General features: G+C 33.5%; 1 protein-coding gene across 14 annotated transcripts in view; it reads right to left on the minus strand.

Moving 5' to 3' along the window:
* Positions 1–24,119, minus strand: part of Ppp1r9a (protein phosphatase 1 regulatory subunit 9A) — a 296,248-nt gene that overhangs the window by 44,176 nt on the left and 227,953 nt on the right. For 13 of the 14 annotated variants that reach the window (XM_078040394.1, XM_040291524.2, XM_078040395.1 and 10 more), the window contains 5 exons: positions 18,235–18,390; positions 6,458–6,511; positions 3,457–3,686; positions 1,887–1,983; positions 1,611–1,782 (listed from right to left, as the gene is read on the minus strand). In XM_078040394.1, the coding sequence (XP_077896520.1) occupies positions 1,611–1,782; positions 1,887–1,983; positions 3,457–3,686; positions 6,458–6,511; positions 18,235–18,390 (709 nt within the window). The remainder of the gene's footprint in view (positions 1–1,610; positions 1,783–1,886; positions 1,984–3,456; positions 3,687–6,457; positions 6,512–18,234; positions 18,391–24,119) is intronic. The other variant, XM_078040401.1, reaches the window with a different exon arrangement.

The raw sequence follows: 24,119 nt of genomic DNA on the forward strand, positions 1-24,119 counted from the left end.
ATCCAAATCAGCATGTTAATAGTATAGTTTGTTGATCTTTTATAGTCATAATTTAATAAATACCATTAATTATATGTTTGACAAGATACAGATTTCTAAACTGAAAGAAGTGAATAGTAATGAAAAGCTACTGGTTACTGATCATATTTTTCATATATACCACAGCAGGAACATGTATTTATAATAAAATAAAATTAATTTTAAGCATTCAAAAAGATGAATAAAAACCCCATTGGTTTCATTTCTGATGATTTTCTTTAGATATCAATCATATGGTGTTTCAGGTATAAAAATCATAATTCCATAAACTCTAATAAAATTACTTTTCTGGGCTCATAGACTAAGACAGGTGGCCTCAAAATACCCTAGAATAAAGTGGTACAGAAAGAACTGTCAGTATTTTTGTATGATACATAGTAAAATAAACCCAGAGAAGTCAAGTGATCTTCCTGCAGTCACACAGCTTCCAGGTTGGTGGTAATGCTGGAGCTAAATCCCCCTCTTTCAGCTGCCTGGGAGATGTCATTTATTAATTATATCTGAGTTAGAGAAAACCCATCAGAAAGACATAAACCTAATGAATGAATACATCTCTTCAGATATCACTTTAATTTTGAATGAAAATTTTCAACCCTTTTCATTTTTAATGTGTAAGGTTAGTTTTAAGTTAATGACAGGATATAAACACTTATTTACAAGAAAAATCTCACTGGAGACATTCTAGTATGTGAGAATGATCATCAAAAACTCAACAGCTCATTATTAGCATAGTTTTACTACATGTCAAATTGCTGTCTAAGAGTTGTTGGTCCAATCATGAAAATCTGCTGCACAATATTCTTCTATTTTTATTCTCTAAGGACTTCTTTCTGTGTGTGTGTGTGTGTGTGTGTGTGTGTGTGTGTGTGAGTGTATGTTTAAAGAAGATGAAATCAAATGTTTTCTGTTCTCCTGTTTATACAAATCTCACGCATTTTCTAATTTGTGAATGCATTATAGATATGAAACCTTCATTTGTATTCATATACTAACAATCTATATATGATGTGTGGTGGTCAGAACACAAGTGATTTATTCATGGTCCTATCCAATCCAGTGTTTTGGTCTTATTTGGTCTTTGACAGGAAAGATGAGAGGCACACATGGGACACTAAGGTAAAAGCACAAAACTGAACAGAACATCTTAATCATCTTAACTAAATGAATTCCAAGAGTCAGAAGCAGATAGTTGGCCTTCTGATATTATGAAAATGATCTTTATTCTAAGGACTGAAAAATTCTAAGTCTTATTCATTAGTACAAAGTAGTGTGGTTTATTCTTGATGAGATGGACTATCATTTTTAAGGCAGATTATTAAGTTAGTCAACATTATGGTTTAAAAATAATACTCAGTTCATCTTTAGTTGGGATTTTGTTAATTGTTTATATTAAGGCATTTATTTTTTATAAGATTAGAGGTAAAATGATGGAGTCCTACTCTAAAAAGACTTTTCTGCTTTCTAAAAGTAGGAAGGCATTTACAACTCTGGATTCTCTGAATAAGAAAAAGAAGAATGTGAGTCCAAATTGTGTAGTTTAAAAGTGATTTTCAAGGCTAGGCTACACGAACCTTGACTTAAGCCATCCTGACAAGATGTTTGTTTGACATCCAAGTTCTCCATGGTGTCTCCTTTGGAGACTTCACTAAGAGATGTTCTTCTTTCAAAGATGTTGTTGTTATTGTTAACTTGAGTCCCATTTTGTTTCAGTAGTCTGAACACTTCAGCTTCCAAATCTCTAATCTAGAAAAACAAAAATATCCATCTGTAAAATTCTAAACCAGCACTCCTCTCCAAGTGCCAAGTAAAACTATCACATGTTTCGAAGCTTTGAGAATACAACTCACCCGCACTTGTAGGCCTTGAACTTCCACAAGATGAGCTTTTTCTAAATCTTCTATTTTCTTTCTTTCTACTTCTTGTCTTTTGATGAAATCAAGCTCTCTTAAGAAGAAAATAATACATATGATTGTATCAGACACTTAATAGGTGAGGTAATGTGAGTTCTTACCGAACAATAAATCTCACAATGGGATAAACAAAGAGCTATTTAAATAAACAAAAATCAACTGTAGTTAGAGGAAAGGTTTAAGTAATTAAAAAAATAAAACATCATTAATGTGTCACAAAATAAAGAATAGCATTTTGATTCTGTTTATTATGATTTTCATCCGTAGCTCCTGATTCTAGAGTACTCATATATTGGGTAACTTTGTGGAGAATTTAATTGTGTGTCAGGTAGAAATGACTCCCTATTTTTAATGTCATGTACATGAGTAAACTGATGCAAATGGATGGTAAGAGTTTCAAAGGTGATTATTTTAAGATTTCTTTCTGTGAATTATCATGGAGAAGGGAATGGGTGTGTGAGAGTACTTCTCACACACCTAATATAATATGGTAAGAAAGAGAAATATTTCTATTTTGAGAGGCTAGAATGGGATATGCAAATTTGGCAAACTTTATTATAAAATCATTACAAAGAAAATTAGGTATGATATTTTTGGCAAAAAGGTTAAAACAGTGATGTCTTGAGTTCACATTAACAAAGAGCAATTACCCTTCTTTTGCCACAAGTTTTTATAGCAAGCTCAATATTCAAAATATTATTTCCATGATAAGAGGTAGAGACATGCTGAATTTTACACATATACTTACTTAACTTCTAAGGCTTGACATGAAGATCAGAAAAGGTACTGGTACTACTTCTTTTTAGTTTTAGCTAATAGGAAGTAACTGATGAAAAAAATATAATAAAAAATTTCCTAGTCTTTCCTTCAGATATTACAACAAAATTCAAGAGATGGAAGCAAAGCAGCAGAAAGAGCTGCTGGAATTCAAAAGTGGAGGGTAGTGATGGTCTCTCACTGTAGTGAACTGGGGGCCCAGTGATTCTTTCAACAGCTGAGAAATGCAGAGTGGCAGGGTGTGGGGGGGTCAGTTCAGTCAATATTTACGCTGCCTGTCATGGGGAAATTCTACAGTCATTGATTCAGACAGAAGCAGCTTGATCCAAGCCCCAAATGCTCCTTAGCAAGTACATCGCCAGTCACTCTGCAAGACTTTAGCCGGGTTTCTTGTTTTTAAATCAGAGATATAGAAATGTTTCCAAAAGAAAAAAGAAGTTCAAATGCTTTAATAGTTACTATCAATGATTAATCATAAAAAAAAGAAAAAAGAAAAACCAGGAGGCAAATGATTGTGAAGAAATGGCAAAATATGCAAAATACATTCTAACATGAAAAACTGATGCAAGTGGTTTCCAGAATATAATAACTTCTTTGGTGGTCACTATACTACCAAAAGGGAAAAGCTTGAGGTCATCTTTTCTATTCCACTAGATATTACAAAAGAGTTGGATATAAGCCTCTGTTTTAGACACAGATAACTACTCTTTAGTCATGAAAAGCTGCTTACTTTTGTTGAAAATCCTTGATCAATTTCTTTGCCTTGTTGTACTTCTTTTCCAAGGCCTGATACTGGCTTTGGGTCTCTTTAAGATGTTCATTCACTGTGTGGCATAATGTCTGAGCCTCAATCCAATAGCTCTCTAACTTCAGCATTCTTTCTTTATTTTCTTCTATGTTCTGTTGGAGTTGGGTTTTTTCTAGTTCCCACCTCACTTTCTCATTTTCTGCTGCCTGCAACTGGAGAAAGCAAATATCAAGGCAAGAATAATTTGGATATGTCTGCAGCCAAAGTCTCTCATATTTTTACAGCATGTTTTAGATTAAATTCCATTATTACATATACTCAATCATCAAAACACCTTGAGATGAGAAAAGCAAGTATTATTTCCATAATTCCACAAAGGATAAAATGGAAGCCTCAAAAGAGAAATTATTTGTCCAAAGTGATACATCTGATAAAAAACACGGATTTGATTCCAAATCCCATGAATTTTCCTTCATATCCTGTGGTCTGAAATTCTATAAGCAGGAAATGACATTTTAGAGTTTGAATGATTATCTAACAAATGTCAAAGTGTTTTCTTTGGGGGTATTTTTTTAAATATAAAATGATATGCAAAAATTAACTAAAAAGGGAATGAGGCAAGGCAGGGAAAGAACAGCAAAATCACAGGATGGCCCAATGGTTAAGAGGGGGACTCTGGGATTATTCACCTTAGATTTGAATCTCATTTTTGCCATTATTGGCTCTTAAACTTTTGGTAAGTAATTAGATTTTCCCAAGAGTCGATGTTATCGTCTCTAAGACAGAATGGTGATATAACACACTGGCATACTTGGAATAGTTCCTTGGGGACAAGAATCATCTGATAAATGTTAGATATTATTACTTTTCTTTTAACCCCTTTGATGATATTATTACGTTCTTTATTTCAATGGCATGAACACAGTCTGTAGCTTATTATATTACAGTGAGTGTTATGAATTTCCAGATCTTTGTAAATCTCAATTCACATAAACATACAAAGGTGGGTAAATGAAAATGTAAATGCTGGTTTGATTAATTTTAATCCCTCCAGTGGAACAGAAAGGCAGCTTTCTGTAGCCTCTGCTTCTAGGTACTCTTAGGAATTGACAATGTATCTCTCTAACATCTTCATTTCTACAGAAATTTAAGACTGATCACTTAGGTAAGGGCTTAAAAGTCACTTATTCACAATCACTGCAAAGCTTTCTGTCTAGTGCTTTATCTACTTCCTATACCTTCTTTAAAGTTCAGAAAGATCCTGGAATCATTATAAATTATAAATTCTCAAAATCAAGATATTCTAAAATCACCTACCATTCAGCAAATGGAAATATATATGTTCACATATGTGTATGTGTGCATGTATGTGTGCATGTGTTTGTGTGTTTTGTGTAATTTTTTTTTTCTGGCACCAGTGATTGAATCCAAGGGTGCTTAACCACTAAGCCACATTCCTAGCCCTTTCCATTTTTATTTTGAGACAGGTCTCATTCAGTTGCTTAGAGCCTCACTAAGTTGCTGAGGCTGATCTCAAACCTGTGATTCTCCTGCTTCAGTCTCTGAGTCACTGGGATTACAGGCATGTGCCACCACAACTGGCTACAAATTTTTAACTAAACATACTTATAAAACAAATTACAAAGTTAAAAAGTAGCCCAAAACACTTCAAAATTAGGAACTATATTATTAACACGAATAACCATGATAGTAAATTAATCTGTGGATATAATAAGCCAATGTAATAATAAGAAAAATATAAATACTAATTTATAGTATTTTCTAAGTTAAATGTTTATAGTCTAACACATAAGCTCCACTGAAGCATTTATAATCACAGGGGAATCTTTTTCCCTAATTGTAACCAGTTTTTAAAACTACACTTTTTTTTTTCCCTATGTCAAGAAACAATTGCAATTTAAAACAGGACTAGTTTTTTTTCTTTTTTTTTACAATATCTTTTATTAAGAAACATTTTGTATCAAGTTGTTTATTTATCAACCACTACTAATGTAAAAATTACTATTCACAGTGCTGGGCTGACACCATGAATGATGTATAGACGTGTTTTGACTAAAGAGCTCCAGAGCGAGAATACCATTTAACCAAAATAGCCTTGCTAATTCATCTCCATTTAAAACACATGGAAAAACCAAAACCAAGTGTTCAGTGTGAATGAGAAAACGGATCATTAGTAGTGGGGGAGTAATTATGTCTTAATTTTTAAAAGATCATAGAACAATAAGAAATATTGTTTTAAAGTAATTCAAAAGGTATTTTAAATATGAAATTACATATTTAAGACTAATCACAATGGCTAGAATCGTAGCTCATACAAACAAGTACCTTACAATTTACCAATTAAAAATGCCCTTTTGAATCCTTCATTATTTCATATATAGAGACTAAAAATACCTATTTCCTTTGATTAAGACTTTTCCTCCCTTACAAATTTTTAAAAATGTGAATTAAACTTGCCTAAAAATTTCCAGTAGCACCTAGCACCTAAAATCAATTACTTGTATTAAGTTGATAATATCTCATTCTTAAAAATTGTTTTTATCAAAAACAATGTGCTGTATTAAAACAATACATTGTTTTTGGTGAATAAACTAAAAATAAATAAATGATAAAATCTATAATAAGGTAAGTGAAAAAATTAGTGGGTAAAATTTATTAAACATACTTCAGACACTTGAACCATTAAAATTATTACTTTTTGAGGAACTCTCTGAGGAAATTGACTACATGTGTGTAAACACATAAATATATACATTTAAAATACCATGCTATTTTCCCTGAGGAGTACATGAATGCTTGTTCTCATCAGCGTGTTTGTCTATGATCTAATGGTGGAAATGAATCTCTCACATTGGTATTCTTTCAAATGCACAGGAACAAACCCTTCAGTTCTAGGGTTGAATTTATTTATAGTATGTGAAGTTTAAAGAGTACAATTCAAACACCATGTACTGGTGCTTACCTTGGTCTTCAATTTTTGAATCTCTGCTTCTGTAACTGCATGTTTGATTTGCAACTGAAAATTGAAAAGAAAATATCTGAACTAAGAGAGTGTATCTGTATTTTTAAAGTCTCACCAGCTACAAGAATACCTTATCACATAGTAAAAAGCCTGGAAAAGTGCTGCAATGCAGAAGATTGTAAATTAAAATGTCTAGTGTGTAAAATGACTCACTGGGTGCAAACTAATTAAACATGGGGTTTATGGTTCACATTCCCCAACATCAGATTAGGTTACCCGTTTATTGCTCAGGGACCAAAGAGAAGAAAACACATCTTTTTTTTTTTTTTTTTTTTTTTTTTGCTCTCTTTGCAGATCTTCCTTTATGATTTGACTGTCAAAGCAATGTTTCCTTGCTTAGTCGAGCCAACGGAAAGGTTTAAGCCTGTGAGTCTATGGAGATGGAGCAATGTGAAGATTTAATTCCATATTTGGAAGAAAGATGGCACTATGGTTCTGTGAGTCCCTCGAACATTCTGATGAAGCAGCTCAGCTGCAAAGGGAAAAAGAGGAGGATGCAGCTTCATAGAGAAACCCAGGTTTTTTTTTTCCTTTTTTTTTTTTTTTAATTTCAGAAGTGGTACTTATTCAGATTTCTGTTCTCCAGAAGACCCCCTCATATTGAAGATTCAGACCTCAAAAAGCTTCTACTACAGCTCGCTAGGTAAGAGTCACCATTTGTCTGTTTTGCTTCTCCCCTCCCCCACTCTTTTCTTTGTAAAGGAGGAAGAATCAATGAATCATTCATTTCTTTAACGCATAAACGAACACCCCCAAATTCAATGAAAACGACTTATGGGTTCAGAATTTCTTCTCTGAAATTCATGGAGCTCGATGTTTTAGGAACTCAGCAATTTTTTAATTTCAGAAAGGTAATGTGATGCATCTTCCATAAACTCCATATTACCCAACAGAGGATCTGCAACCAAACACATGAATATTTCTGCCACCACAAATATGAATATTCCGACTCAATGAAGTATATAAAGATCATAAATAGTATCCTGTCAGGTTTGTACCACCAAATTAGTTTGCCACAAACTTATAAGAAAACCTGTTTTCAGAGAAGTAACATAGCTTCTTCAAGTTTCCACTACAAGTAGGAGAAGAGGAAACAGTCCCAGGTCTGACTCTCCCTATCTCTGCTTCTTACCTTCACCATGTGTCTAATGGAATCAATTGCTTGGGGATTTCTCTCTCATTTAGTCTTTACAAAAACCCTGAGGCATATGTCATCACTGTCACACTCAGATGAGAAATTATTAATCTGACTGGAAACCATAGGGTTACTTTGAGTAATCTCTGAGTATTCTGACAGAATGTAAAATGGTGCTCAATTAGTTGCTGTTGTTATGAGCAGAACTTAGATCATCTTTCTGATTCAGCCAGCACTTAGTGAATAAGCAAATGTGTTGGTCTGAGAATACATGAACATGGTATAAAATCCCCTTTGAAATATATATTTAGGGAGATTAATAAATTATCCTTCCTAAAAGAAGTTCTAGGGATGATGCTGACAGAAAGGGCACTGGGAATCTGCCTCTGGAAGGCTTGATTAATCTTTTTTCCCATATAACCAGGTCAGATGGTCTCTGGCTCTGGTGTCTTTGTCATGTCTCAAATCTAACAGTGGACCTCACCACCCTCAAGGCAAAGTGGGAAAATGGGCCTGACGTTCCCCCGTTTTCTGAGGAAGAGAAAACTGCTTCCCAAAGGGTAAAGAAAATTTGACAAGAGAAGCATAATTGGTCAAAGGTTGCATTTTCTTATTCTAAAGCAGTTCTCTTTTCCATTGCTTAAGAGATTTATTTCAGGGACCAATAAGTTTCCCAAAGGGCCAAGTATCTATGAGAAAGTCAAGCTGACTGTCAGTGGGGAAGAAAGAATGGAATCAGAACCTGAAATGCCTGTTGGAACTTCTGGACTTCAGAGAGCTAGGTTTGGAGAAAAGACTTGGGATTGGAGAACATAAATAAAAACAAGATTGCAGGTCAGTGTCGTTGAACTTACAAAACCAATCTTTTTCATCTCTCTTGTCATCTCTAATATGAATGCCACAGATACCCACAGATACCCACCCAAGGATATCAACCCAAATAAATACACAATTCTTACAAAGAACAGGAGCTCCCATTTAACAGTCTGTATGTATACTTTCTATTTATTGCTTTCTATGTAAAAGATAAATATGGAGCATGTATGCAAATGACTGACTCAATGTAATCCAAATATAACTACTAGAAATAGAAACACTCTTATACAGATACATAAATAATCAGATTGAAGTTTTGTATTCTCTTGACTTATTCTGCATAAGGGTCAAAAACATTTTTAAGTAAAAAAATATTATTTTAGTAGGAAAACTTTATTTAGTAGGAAAAATTTAGTTCTAGTACCAGAAGCTTTATAATGAGATAAGAGTAACACTCTCTGCTCTGACATTACAAGAGCAACAATAACTGGTATTTGAATGTAACTTTATAAGATAGTTCAGCACTGGAATCAGAATTTTTACAATTATTTTTCTGAGTATTGGAGTGATATTTATTTACCCACAATAGTGTAAGCACCACAAAAGAAGGAACTGAAACTTATTTTGCTGACATTTTGGTGTTGGTAAAATGAAACTTTTTTTTTTCATTTCAACTCAAAGATTTATATATGGTGTCTTTCTTTTCTTAAAGAATGGTGTATACAAAATGAGCTGAAATATGCTTACTGAGCATAGCATAACCTGACCTGAATGACAATACCAACTGCAAGATACATAGCACAGGATGAGATTCTCTAACAAGGAACGTCCTCTAAGTCAGAACTCAGAAACTGGTATTAATGATGAAGATGCTGGATTAATTGAGAGCCTATAATTATAGTTCCTTTAAAAATAAATTTATGTTTACTACTAAGTAGATAACAATGTATAGCTTCTCTGTTTGTTAACAGAAAGTTCCACAAGGATAACTTTATTTATTCTCCAGTGCATTTATGACTTTTCTGGATTTTTTTTTGTAGACTTAGATAAAACAATATAACTTTCAAACTTTGTTTTTCTCTCAAGAGGAATTGCTTTTACTAGTGCTAACAGCCTGACTCCAGAGTAGTAGTGGTGAGTGCCAAACAATGGACACTGAGTCCGGAGGCACCTGTCAAGCAGTTCCTCATGTAAACTCACTCTACACCCCACTAAATTACTAATGATACAACATTGAGGAAAAACAACCCCCCAAAGTCACTAAAACTAAAACTAACCGTTAGCAGAATATGAAATAGGCATGAAATTGAATTCAGATCACAAGGTGGAAGCTAGCCTCTGTGACTTAGTGGGACTCTGTATCAAAATAAAAAATAAGGCTGGGCATGGTGGTGCATGCCTGTAATCCCAGTGGCTTGGGAGGCTGAGACAGGAGGATGGCGAGTTCACAGCCAACCTCAGGAACTACGAGGCACTAAGCAACTCAGTGAGACCCTGTCTCTAATAAAATACAAAATAGGGATGGGGATGTGGCTCTGTGGTGGAGTGCCCATGAGTTCAATCCCCAGTATCAAAAAATAAAAAATAAGAAGGTCCAGGGAGGTAGCTCAGTGGTTGAGTACAGTGGGTTCAATCCCTAATATCAAAAAATTAAGAAAAATCTATACAGACCTCACCTAATGCTCAAAACTGGGCTCTAAAAACTCACCAGATAACAAATCAAAACACAAAAGAACTATCATCTAAGTTTCACTCTGATGAGAGTTGGACACTTTGTACCATCCTCACTGATTGCTTGAGATCTAGTCTGTCCGGATATGGGACAAGACATTTCTGTCTTGCCAGAAATGGGACCTCAAATCAGGTCTGTCACTTCTCAGTATCCCAAATTTGTCAAACAGCAATTATTGGAATTAGGAAAGAATGCAGGAAGGCAGCCAAAGCCCTCGTCACAAAGTACACTGCATCCTTTCAGCCACAGACCCCCCAAACAGTGAAACAGACAGCGGTGACCTACAGAGTCTGCTAACAGGCCCAAGATTGTCTGTTTTTCCCTTATTTATTGTGGAATGAGACAATGAGTTTTGTATTTGGTGTTAATAATTATTTATTTTTTTTCATTACGAATATCATCTCTAGACATACTTCAAGGTAAAGAAATAAAGTAAAAATGATGTTCCCCATGAGTAAAAAGATATCTTAAAGTAGTTCCTGAGAATACTAGGATGAAAGAAAGTAAAGAAGCATGAATAAAGAATGAAGAGAAAGAAAATTAAATATTTAATAAAAGAACTAAGTCATGTTATAAGTGCTCAAAAAAAGGAATTTGAAGTTAAAAGCATGTTTAGTGACACAGAAAATGGAATCATATTGATATGATAGGACAAATTTGAGAAATAATCCCAGACATGAAAAATGTACACAAAGAAATAGAGCCATAAAATAAAGGCATAAAATAGATATTGAATGACAGTGTTTCTAAAAAACAAAAAAAAGGAAACAGAATAGAAAGAAACAGCAAACTGATGAAACTGTTATTGAACTAAAATGAAAACAAAACCACAAAAACAAACACAAAACAAAAAGACTATTAGAAGGAAGATCAATGAAAAAAGGTCTACTCTAAGAATCTGTGATGAAATATATATACAAAACCCAAGCCTGAATAAAACAAAAGCACCCAAATGCCAGCCTGACATTAGACTTTTCCTTTAAGATATGCTTAAAAAAATGATGCTTGCCCTATTATTTTCAGGAAAAAGCTTCTCAATCAAAATATTAAATCCAACTAAATATCATTTCTGTGTCGTGATAATTAGAATGCCATTCTCAGTAGGGGAAGCTCTTGGAAGCCATATCTTCCACAATAGCTAATGAATTACTTAAGGATATACTCTGAGAAATTAGAAACAATTCAGAATTTAGGAACTTGAAAGTAGTACTGTCAAGGTATAACAGTTAAAATTGATTAATCTGAGAGTATAACTATTAGTTATGAATGTATTATAAAGCTATCTAAAAAAAGTTTTAAAAAGGGTAACAATTAAACATAATAACATCTGTCTTGGAACCTAAGATTGCATCAAAAGCTTTCATATGGAAATGGTATTGTTTTGTCCTTAACTTTTAAAATTATAGAAATGCAGAATAATTCTTAAAAACTTGAAGATTACCTATAGCAAAAAACAAAGAAAAAAAAACAAAACCCCCCAAAACAAAAAAGAAATGAATAGCAGACAACAAAACTAGAGCTATTAGACCTTGAGTAATTATCCAATGTTTAAATTGGCTAATTTTTTTTTTAGTAAAAGATATAAATTCCAAGATTACATTCTGTACAGTCACAATAAAACAAAATACTGTGACCAGGTTTATGTTAAAGGTAGGTACACATTCACATGCTTGTGTGTTTACCCAGCAACTCAAACAAAAGTGACAGAATATTAACATCAGATGAAGTACATGTAAAGGTTAAAAACAACAACAACAACAACTTTAAGTCATATTTGATGTACTTTCAACTTAATATCAAAAGAGATAACCATAGCCAGAGAACACAAACAATAATAGTGAGGTATAATTTTACTCATATTCTCAGTATAGTAGGTTAAGTTGGGAAAAATGAGAAAACATTCCGAAGGTTTAAAACACAGGTCATTTCCATATCATGATAATTAGAATGTCATTCTTAGTATGAAAAGCTCATGAAAACTACATCTTCCAAAAATACCTAACAAACTACTTAAAACTATACTCTGAGAATCACTTTTGTCACAAATACCCATATTAATCTATAACAAAAATATCATTTAAAAAAACTTGAAAAGATGTTATCTAACTACAATGTAATAAAACATTTAATTAATAAAAATGTAATAACTTAAAAACTGTTTCTCCAATTATTCAAATCAAAGAGAAAATGAAATATCGAAAATGAAAATTATAGACTACAAAGTGATGACAGCAACATGAATGCACACTGAATATAAAAGATGTGGCAAAAGGCACAATAAGAGAGAATTTTACAATTTTAACTGCTTGTCTATTTAAACAATAAAATGTGGCAAATTAAGCACTGACGGCAAGAAATTGGAATATGAACATCAAACATGTCCAAGGAAAACACAATAATAATAATTAATTTAAAAACAGATAAAGGCAGAAATGGCTGAATTAGTTAGGGGAAAACTTCCAATTTAGACCTGCATTGCAAACTAACAAAAGCTATTTCCTGCCCCTCTTGAATTCAACTTTGGAGACGCCAAAAGAGAATAAAGGAACACATATGGGTTCAGGCTCTCAAGCATCAGTTAACAGGGGTACTTCAGGAAGAACAGAGGCATGTCCTGATGTCTAGAAAGCTGAGGATCTGGGGCCAGAGAATATCAGCAAGCAGGAATAGGGAACCGTAATTTAGTTAAACTTTAATCTTCACACATTACCTGGGAAGTGTGCACATGGAGGTAAATCAAGAATTACCTATTCCATGCCTGAAGCTGTGACTTCCCAGCTACTAACTCAACCTCTGCTTCATACAGTAGGAACCTTTGGTGCCAGGTGGGAGAAAAATAGTAGTGCCAGAGATATTAGTGAATTAATACCAGAACATCACTGCAATCCCATTACAGTAGGATAAAAAGGAGCATAGGTGAATTGGAAATAATCATTTTGTAAAAGGCACATCTATAAGTATACTTAACGAAAATTCCTGAAATACAAAAATAAATAAATAAATAAATAAAGGAGAAGAGGCAGGGTATGCTATGGTTACTTGATCAGCTTTATATATTGCTAGATAACTTAAGACTAAGTAAATATAAGTCAGGGTAATAAAATAAAAATATTAACTTTGAAGCAACAGATGAAAATTTGACATATTTAATACAAAGGGAAATAGTTAAAAAATCAGAAGAAAATTTGGAAAGTGGAAAATATGAAATAGACAGGCATAAGCTTAACACTAAGATGATAAAAGTAAATGTAAATAAATTACACTCCAATTAACTGACAAAGACTCCCAGAGTAGAATAAAAGTAGGATTGAGGAACATGTTGCCTAAAGGAAACATATTTGAACCAGAAGATATGGAAGGAATGAAAATAAAGAGATGGAAAATACAGATGCTGTGAAGCAAATATAATGCAAAAGAAAGCCAGTGTTGAGTTCTTCTACCAAATGAAACAGAAGTTGGTGCAAAATGCTTCATAGGGGACGGAGAGATATTAAAATAAATCAAGAAATTGTAATAATCCTCAACATATATGCAGCTAACAACAAAGATTCAAAACATATAAAAGTACAACCAATAAAATTATAGAAAGAAATAAACAATGGTAGCTGCCGATTTTAATATATGCTTTTCTGAATCGGTAGATCAAGCAAAGTCTAACCCATATTATAAAAGATACGTGTGTGGGGCTGGAGATGTGGCTCAAGCGGTAGCGCGCTCGCCTGGCATGCGTGCGGCCCGGGTTCGATCCTCAGCAGCACATACCAACAAAGATGTTGTGTCCACCGAGAACTAAAAAATAAATATTAAAAAATTCTCTCTTTCTCTCTCTCTCTCTCTCTCCTCTCTCACTCTCTCTTTAAAAAAAAAAATATATGTGTGTATGTGTTTGCACTATTAATCTTATTTTTATATATGAAAACCATACAAACTTTGCACCCAGACACAAATGTGTGCCATTTGCATACACAAGGAATATTAAAATTGTTTATGAATCAAGTTATAAAAAGTCTCAAAAATTCTAAACGATAGCTATTACAAATAAAATATATTTTCTGAATAGTGTGCAAGAAAGTTAAGAGCCAATAAGAAAGCATAACAAATAAAGTTCTACATGTCTGGGGGAAAAAAGCCCCACAGAATAATTATTGTGTTAAAGAGGAAATAAGACATGACATAAATGACAATGGTATTCTACATGCAAAAAACTGACATGTAGAGAAAGCAATATTCAGAAAAAAATATACTTGTCAGAATGTACAACCTATTAAAAATTAATGCTATGCCAGTGGTGCATCTCAGTGGCTTGGCAGACTGAGGCAGGAAGATTGAGTTCAGAGAAAACCTTAGCAACTTAGCTAGGCTCTGAGCAAGTCAGTGAGACCCCGTGTCTAAATAAAATATAAAAAATGGGCTGAGGATGTGGCTCAGTGGTAGTTCCCCTAGGTTCAATCTCCAGTACCAAAAAAATAATGATAAAGAAAGAAAGAAAGAGAGAAAGAGAGAAAGAAAGAAAGAAAAAAAAGAAAGAACGAACTTGCTACAACTGATCAAAACAACAACATCAAAAAGAAAGAAAAATGAAGATATTGAAAGGAAACAATAAATTAATTATTTTTTAATTAAAAAAAAACACTAGTTATGTCAAATCATGATAGATAAAATTCTGGAAAACAACTAAGAAAGAAGCAAAAATACCCAAATAAGAAAAGAAAGCCTACAAAAGGGTAACTAGAATGCAAACATGTTATAATATTTTAAAATTATTTTATATAAAAAAGTTCATAAATGTAAAAATCTAAATATATAAATTTCTTAAAACCAAGCAAAATATCACAATTGGCACCCCAAAATTTAAAAACTTTAACAGAGTAATAGCTATCATAAAAAGTATCTAAAAACTTCCTCCACAAATGCACAGATGGTTTATATTTGAGTAATAAAAAACTTTTGAGAATAGAAATTTCTCTTATATAAATCATTTTTTAAACAAAAGTCATTTATGAAATTAGCAAAATAGGAAAAATTTACTAATCTATATTGAGGCTAACATAATCTTTAGCAGCTTTTGATTACCATACTATAGTCAGATTTTCTGTTACTTAGCACAGGACACTTAGGAAACTAATAGAGGGTGCCATAAAATTTAAGAAAGGAACAAGAAAAAAAAAAGACTTAAATAGATAAAATCCATAAACTTTAGATTAAAAGATTCAATATGATAAAGTGTTAGTTCTTCACAAATTAAATTACTAGTTTAATCTAATTACAATAAAAATGCAAAGAAAATCATTATTAGGGAATTAAAGAAGGGATTCAAACATTTTCTTGAGTAAGCTAAAAGTAAAGAAATTTTAAAAGAGAAAATTAGATGTACTGGATTTATTCCATCAATGCTCATATGTAATCTAAAAATGTTACACTGAAGAAAAGAGAAAAAAATGGAACACAGTAGGAAGGCCCAAAGCATTCCAAAATTATAGACACAAATTCTGTAGACAATAATGCAGCTTTTTGACCAGAGGGGGACAGGCAAATGACCATTTAAGTGCTGACTAACTTGTCAACTACTTGGAAAAATTAAATTAGGTACATTGTACAATGATTCATCCGTACATTCCTGATACCATTCACTCATGAAATATTTAACCATGAATTATATGCCAAGAACTGTGTAAAGATACAGTCATGAGCAAAAACAGAGCACTTCAGGGTCTAGTAGGAACATATGTAACAGGCCGAAAGCAGGACTGATGGGGAATATGTCAGCCTAATGAGCTTTGCCTAAGAAATACAACAGGTAATTTTGCTTAAAACAAAATTAAGAGAACCCTGTAACATGAGACTTTGCAAAGACTCCAATACAACATGACCCTTTTCTGTGCATAATCCTCTGAAAAATACTGCTAGATACAGTATTTAGATGTCTGTGAATTACATAAATAAACTTTTAAGACTGTGATAGTGGCAGCATACAAGATAAAATTGTTATGAAAGAGTGCAACACAATTGTTTGAGAGCAATCTCCTGAAGAAATTAAAGCAGCACTAAGCTAAATATAAAACAAAACAGAATAAAAGGATTACAAATGAAATGATATAATATTTGCCTGTTTTTAAAGTTGAGACAAACCTCTAATTCTTATACACCAAAATTAATGGCAAACTATAAGTTTGGCTAAGCAGGCTAGAAATAAATCAGACATAATATACAGAATGGATCCTGATCATGAAGCTGTCTACACCAAGGCCATCAAAATTTTCTGTTGAGGGGCAGAGAGCAAATAATTTAGGACTTATAGGACACAGAGTCTGCAACAATTCAACTTGACTGTTGAAGCATGAAATTGGCCACAAACAAATATTAAAGAAATGGGCATGATTGTGTTCAAATGAAACTATATCTACAAAAAGAAGAAAAAACAAATACAAAAACAAAAACAGGCAATAAACCAGATTTGGCAAATGTTATATTTGCTAACCTCTAATCTGGTCTAGATGAGACAGTTGTCCATATAATGGTGCATACAATATTTTTGGAGCATCGATTCCTTGGCTCAATTCAGAAAATGCACAGTATAATTTTCCATGTCCTATCTCTGATTTTTAGGCCCTGTAGCTCCTATATAAGAATATGAAACATTCTTCAACTCCATTGTCTACTAGTGACTAAGGGTCAGACTCACCCAACATTATGAAAGAGCCCTATTAAAGGCTTTTTATCAGCGTACACTACTATATCTCACTGTCTCAATACTTGTCAAAATTGGATTGATGCTCAGGGGAGATTTCTTAAAGAACACATGTTCTATAAACTCCATTAGATAACTTATATTCTTAGAACATATACAAAAAAAAAAGCATCTAGATAATAATTCTTCACTCAGCCACTACCTATGAACTTTTATTTTTCTCCATTGCTCTTTGACTTGAAGATATCAGTTAATACAGAAGGTCTTTATAAGAAATGAGGAGGTGAGCTGGGAATATGGTTCAGTGGTAAAGCATTTGCTAACATGCATGAGGCCCTGAGTTCAACCCTCAACACCACAAGGAAAAAAAAAAAAAGAAAGGAAGAGGTGATAAATAATGGTACCTTCATTTTCAACAATGAAGGATGCTCCCCCCAAACAATGAAAGATTAGTTGCTTGAGGCCCTATTCATCACAGTTTCTACTTTACCTGCAGGGGTTCTGAGTAGTGAATTTTAAAAAAGAGTTTATGTGATCACATTCATATATGCCCACTCAGGATCTTTTCCTGGCCCTTCTCTGACCACTCCTTTCCTCAGAAGCTGACTTCCGCAGACTTTGTATTACCCAAGTTCCCACTGCTGGAGGTGACTGTGTGAGGGTGTGGGGATGCTCCCCACCAGGAAGAGAACAGCATTGGGAAATGGGTATATATCACCCTTGCCCAGAGAATGCAGTTTTTAGTAGTGGCTGCACCTTAAAAAGCTGCAGGTGTTCAATGGCCCTCTTTCAAAAAGAGAATCTCTTTCCTTCTCTTTACCCATTAAGCCAAAACATGGTGACAGCTTCCTGCTGTTGCCAGTCCCTATGCATGTCACCATCCCTTGTTAGTTCTATCAACTCTGTTCAAAATCTGTTCATTAAACTCTTCAATTAAACCCTTTGGGTATGCCATCTGATTCTTATTAGGACTCTATTTTAGGAAAAGAAAGAAAAAAAGAGCCTTTTTAGAAGCACTGCCTTAGAGGAAAGCTCATCACTGGGGGGAAAAAAATCTGTACAACTGAAGAAAAACCCCACACAGCTAGAATATATATGCACACTCTAGTTTGAAATTATGGGCTAGATACATTGCAAGCTGCCACTATGACAAATATCAAGCATTTAAATCAGTGATAATGAAATGAGATCTACTTAAATTTTACTTTGAAATTTGAGACTTAAGATAATCTTCTATTAAAAAGTTTCATTGGGAAATTGATTATTCTTAATATTTTATTTGAACAAAAACATACACTAACTAATGAAATAGACAGATATAAATAGTTTGCAGATCAGTGGCTTACCTCTTTAAACTTGTGACTGAGCTTGCTTGTGTCCAGGTCTGATGGAGAAAACATGTCCTCATTCTCAGGCAGCTCAAAGACTTCAATGGCCATGTCACCACCAGGAAGAACAGGCCCTACCTCATCCTCTTCTTCATCTGTGGCATATTCTCCTGTCTGAAAGTAAGGGGATTTCAGAAATCCAGCTGTCCTTACTCCAGGTGGAGGAGGGTTATTGGAAAACATTTTATAAGAGACATAAAAGATGTCACCAAATGGTAAAAGTGTGTAAGTCAATTTTTAAATTGAGCATGCCTCATGCAGCCAATGTTATACACAAATGTTAGTTCAAAGATCCAAAGGAACAAGTCTATGCCACATACATGTGCATTTCTAAATATCTGACAGAATCAATAGCCTCTCTAGTATAGCAACAGGATGAACTGATTTTTGATCTGAGCATGTGATGATTTTACTAAATAAAATTACATAGTTAAGGGAAGTAAGTAATTCCTTCAAATACCCACCCTCCTATGTGAATAAGTCACCCAATATTGGGAGCAAGTTACCCAGTATAGGAAGGAAACAGAGATTGAAGATTCAGAGAGTTTGAAGGAACCTTAATTAAACCTTATAATTGTTAAGTAGATTAACTCTTCTAACCTTTGGAATTGAATCGGTTCTATTTTGTTTGTTAATTACTGTGGTGGTTAACTAATGAACTAAAGGATAAACTGAAGTTTCCAACTCACAGAGTGCACATGCATATAGTTCTGCTTTCACACTACTTTAATAAAACTGAGTATTTGGTCAATATGAATTTTTTTTTCATGTAAAATTCTACATTTCTAGTTTTTTTTTTTTTTTTGAGAAAGCCAAAGATCTGTCAATTTAGACACATTGTGACACAATAACAACTGGCCACAGATTGCAGTCATTGCCCCTTTTAGGCAGTCACTCACTTTTTAATACACTAGACTGCCCAAACTCCAATCATTCTGCTGTTAGCTTCACTCTTTCATAACATCTGTGGGTCCCTGTAGGTATTTGAGTACATGACCCCTGGAATAGATGTTCTTCTTTTCTACTAACTTCCTTAACATTATTAGAAAGTAGCTCCTCTCCTGGCAGCATGAGGCTATGAGGCTATAATTCAAAATAAGTGCTTAAAATCTTTATCTTATGATAAAACTTAAAGATAAATCATTGATTCACAAGGTTAAAAAGACAGAGTTCATTTAATTCATCCCTGTTCCTACAGGTAGTAGTTTAATATATAAAACATAGATAGAAATTCATCCTGCCTTCAAAAAAACCTTCATAAAGAGAACCCTGAATGATGTATTCCTTTGATTAACTGGGCTCAGCATTTGCTGCTTTTTCTTGTTGTTCTACACTTCATTCTTTCTGCTAAAGCTGCACACGCCCCTTTTCCCCCTTCCCTTCCCCTTTCACACAGTTATTGTCACAGAATATATCTTTGTGTATTGTATTCCCATTTACAAACTTAGAATCATTATTTTACCCATTTGCCTACTAAATTATACAGGAAAGAGCTAAGTTACAAGCCAAACCAAAATTACAAATCATATTGGATTTTACATTTACCTATATAGTTGCCTTTACCAGTGTTTTTAATTTTTCCTAATGGCTTCAATTCACTGCCTACTGTCTTTGCATCTCAGAGTGAAGAACTAACTTCCTTTGATATTTCTTGTAGAGTAGCACTGCTGGTGATGAGCTCCCTCAGCTTTTACTAATAATTTGTCCTTCATTCTTGAAAGATGGTTTTGTCATTTTTGGTGTCTTTTTCTTTCAGGACTTACGTCATCCTACTACCCTTTGGCATCTATGGTTTCTGAAGAGCAATCACTTGTTAATCTTATGGTGGAGCCTTTGTGATGAGAGTAACTTGTATTTTGTTTCTAAATTCTTTGAGTTTCAACAATTTGACTGAATTGTGTCTCCATGTGGATCTCTTTGTTCATTAGGCTTCCTGATTGTGTATAATAATGTCCTCAAATTGGTAAGTATTCAGCCATTATTCATTAAAATGTTTTTTCTTCCCCTTCTGTATACACCCCTTTTTAAAACTATGTCTGCACATGAAGGAAATCTGATTATTAACCTCAGTGTAATGATTCTTATTGTCTGGAAGATAGTTGCCTCAGACTGCTTTTTTTCAATGAAATTATTTTAGTTTTCTCAAGAGGTCAGAGATCTCCGTAACTGTCTTTGTAATTGTCCTCTGACTTCTCTCCAAATTCTTCCAAGTTGTGAAGTTGGAAGCAGGCACAATTTCTACAAAAGGATTTGGGGGCCACTGACCACAATAAATATATTGCCTCAGTATCCCTCAGTCTCTACTTCCCCACAGAGGCTATTATCATAAAAACCTTGACTTTGGAGGCATTTGTGTAGAGAAATAAGCTCAGGATCTTTCACATTGAGCAGCGATTTTTTCCAAACTGGTTACAGATTAGTTAGAACTCCCCACCTCCCTGCCCCACCCCACACAAATAAAATCAGAGATGCTTTGACTGAAAGGGGGGGGGGAAAGTTTGAGATTGGGTGTTCCAATATCCAAGGATCCTAGAAATTTAGGACCCTTTAGAAACCAACCTGAAAATGTCGAAACTATAAATACCATTTTAAGTGTCTCTGGCACTTGGCAGGGTAAGGTAGCTGAAGATGGGGACTGGTTGGTTCCAAATAGCTTCTATTTGTCAGTACAATTACATTCTATAAATCTTCAAAAGGCTTTAATTTTAGATTTGGTATGGTTCTTATGGTATTCTGTAAATTAATCTATTTCCTATTTATATGTTTTTAGAACCAGCAGGTACTTTGTAAATACCAGTGATGTTAACTAATGGGAATGTGGCATAGTTAGTAAGTAAACAATCTCAAGATGCTTTGCTAAAAGTTTTCTTGTGGAGGTATAAAAATGTAAAAAATTTTAACCCTATAATCACAACTAGCAGCAAAGCTCAGTCTTAGTTTTAAAGCTTAAACTCATATATAAAATTTAGTTCCATATAATCAATTTGATGAGTAGCTGAATGACTCACGAAAATCTTAAGCTAAAATTTAAAGCCTAACTAAACCATAACAGTATGGTACATTTTAAACATGAGCTAAAAAAAATGACTTGATTTGCTTTTGCCAGCTTGAAAATGAATACTTGTTAACTAAGTATGAGTGAATTAATATAAATACGAGACTAGGGTGGGGCCTAACAAAAAATAAGATCTAACAAATACTTTTTAAATACAAATACAATTGCATTGTACTATCTAGAACTTCCTAAGTTTTCGTAATATCAAGAAAACAAGCAGTCATTTGTTAAAAAGGTAATATTGTGTTACACACATTTAAAAAAAAAAACACAGGATTAGGATATATACAACATAGACAATTCTTGCATTTAAGTATAGTTTTGGCCTTATCATCCATGTATAATTCATCAAAGTTATCTTGAAAATTTAAAATTATCAAGAATTCTTCTTGATGCTTCTATTTTTGACGTTTCCAGTTTCTTCTCCTTTCTAGTTCCCAAATTACATGCATCTGTGCCAAAATTCTTATCATTCATTTCATCATTCCATTTACTAAAATCTTCTCTTTTCATTAGCCTTTAAAGCATTCTAAGGGCAAAATATATCTTTTAGTGCCTTGAGTATACTTTTTACTTACTATAGGCTATAGATAGTGTTCAAAAACATTGTTACCATTCCCACCCTGAATAGACTTCAGAATAAAGAATGCACTTATTATCAATTCTCCTAAACATCTGAAAACAAAAGAGTTACATTTAGTGGATTAAGAATAATAAGTTTTTCAGATTCTGTTTATTGAAAATGAAAATTATTTTTATGGCATGGAATGGTAAATTAACAAATCTCAAAATTAGATTGGATTGAGCCTGTCATTTGTAGAGGAAGATGGACAATGTTGCACAAAAAAATTGTTACAATTAAGTATTTCCATTGATAGGCAACTCTTTCTACTTTTGGCCAAATTCAAAGTTTTTCAAAGGCAGAAGGAATATCAGCAGTGTAGAAGGGACAAAAAAAAGTGCAGAATAAATTTGACAAAATTACTCTATGTGCACACATAAATATATTACAGTGAATTCTACCTTTATGTGTGTGTGTATGTGTATGTGTGTACATATTACCAATTTAAAATAAATAAATAAATGGAAAGTAGACCAGTAAAGTAGAATGGAAATATGGGTAAAAAGGAGGGCAAAGGGGGTGGGCATTAGGGACCAATGGAGTAAATTAAATTCCATGCACATATAGTTATGTCAAAGTGAACCCAACTACTATGTACAACTATAATGCATCAATAAAAGAAAAAAATTCAAAATACCAGAAACTCTTGACATTATTTGTCTTAACCTACAAATTTGCTTCCAATGTGTCAAGAATAGTTCTTAGAGTCAAAATACAGATAGTAAATGTTTCATGGCCTATCTACTTTCTGAATTAACATCTTTTACTTTTGAATAATCCCATGAAAAGGAGAAAAGTGAACAATCCTTTCATAATTTACTATGTACCCAACATTGTATATTCCCTCACAACTACTTGATATGGATATTAATATGCTATCTTAATTTGAGGAAACTGAGACTCAAGAGACTTTACCAAGAACAATTAGTTAAGGTGTTGAAGCTATATCGAAACATTTCAAAGTCTGTATTCTTTATTCTATGTTATGCTGCTTCTGGTTTATAGAAACTAAAGCTTTGCAGAAAAACAATGTTAAGAATATATTCCTTTCACCTATCCTCAACCCAAAAGCCTGTTTTTGCATAATGCTATTGTGCTAGGAGTCACCTTTCACAATTTGAACATTGTCATTCAATTCATTTGAAGACTTGCACCTGTGTTTACTGTCCTCTTTTATTCTATCATGACCCTGAGGCAAGTACATAGAAGTCTCCTTTGAAAGGACAGGGAGCAGTAATGGGTGAATAAATTGCAAAATAAAGAGAAGAATCAATGAAAACCAAACATAAACATATTTACATTTATCCTAAATCACAGAATTATTTATTCACTTGCCTATCTTTTAATTGCAGGGCCAAGTTTTCCTCTTGGCTTATGAGTGTCTGCTGACTGATGTTTCACACATTCTCTTATAAAAACCACAAGCATAACATATAATCTATAAAAATTTTGCAATGTCCTTAAAATGGATAAAAATGATTCAAGCAAGAAAAACTGAGTTTTAAATTACTCTAGATGTTTTTTTTAACGAATAATCAGAAATTAACTTTTATTTTTTTTAATTTTTTTTCTTCTTTTTTTTCATTTTTTATTGATTGTTCAAAACATTACAGAGCTCATGATATATCATCTTTCATACATTTGACTCAATTGGGTTTTGAACTCCCCAAATACATATTGCAGACTCACTTCTGTTACATACTCACATTTTTACATAATGGCATATTAGTGACTGTTGTATTCTGCTACCTTTCCTATCCCCTACTATCCCCCCTCCCCTCCCCTCCCCTCCCATCTTCCCTCTCTACCTCCTCTGCTGTTGTTCAATTCTCTCCCTTTTTTCCCCCTCCCCCTTGCCCCTCATAACCTCTTATAATTTTGTGTATCACTGAAGGTCTCCTACCATTTCCATATGCTTTCCCTTCTCTCTCCCTTTCTCTCCCCCCATTCATCTTAGTTTACTGTTAGTCTTTTCCTCATGCTCTTCCTTCCTGTTCTATTCTTAGTGGCTCTCTTTATATCAAAGAAGACATTTGACATTTGTTTTTTAGGGCTTGGCTAGCTTCACTTAGCATAATCTGCTCTAATGCCATCCATTTCCCTGCAAATTCTATGATTTTGTCATTTCTTAGTGCTGCATAATACTCCATTGTGTATAGCTGCCAC

Source organism: Ictidomys tridecemlineatus, chromosome 2, assembly GCF_052094955.1.
Source record: "Ictidomys tridecemlineatus isolate mIctTri1 chromosome 2, mIctTri1.hap1, whole genome shotgun sequence".
Classification (NCBI taxonomy): Eukaryota; Metazoa; Chordata; class Mammalia; order Rodentia; family Sciuridae; genus Ictidomys; species Ictidomys tridecemlineatus.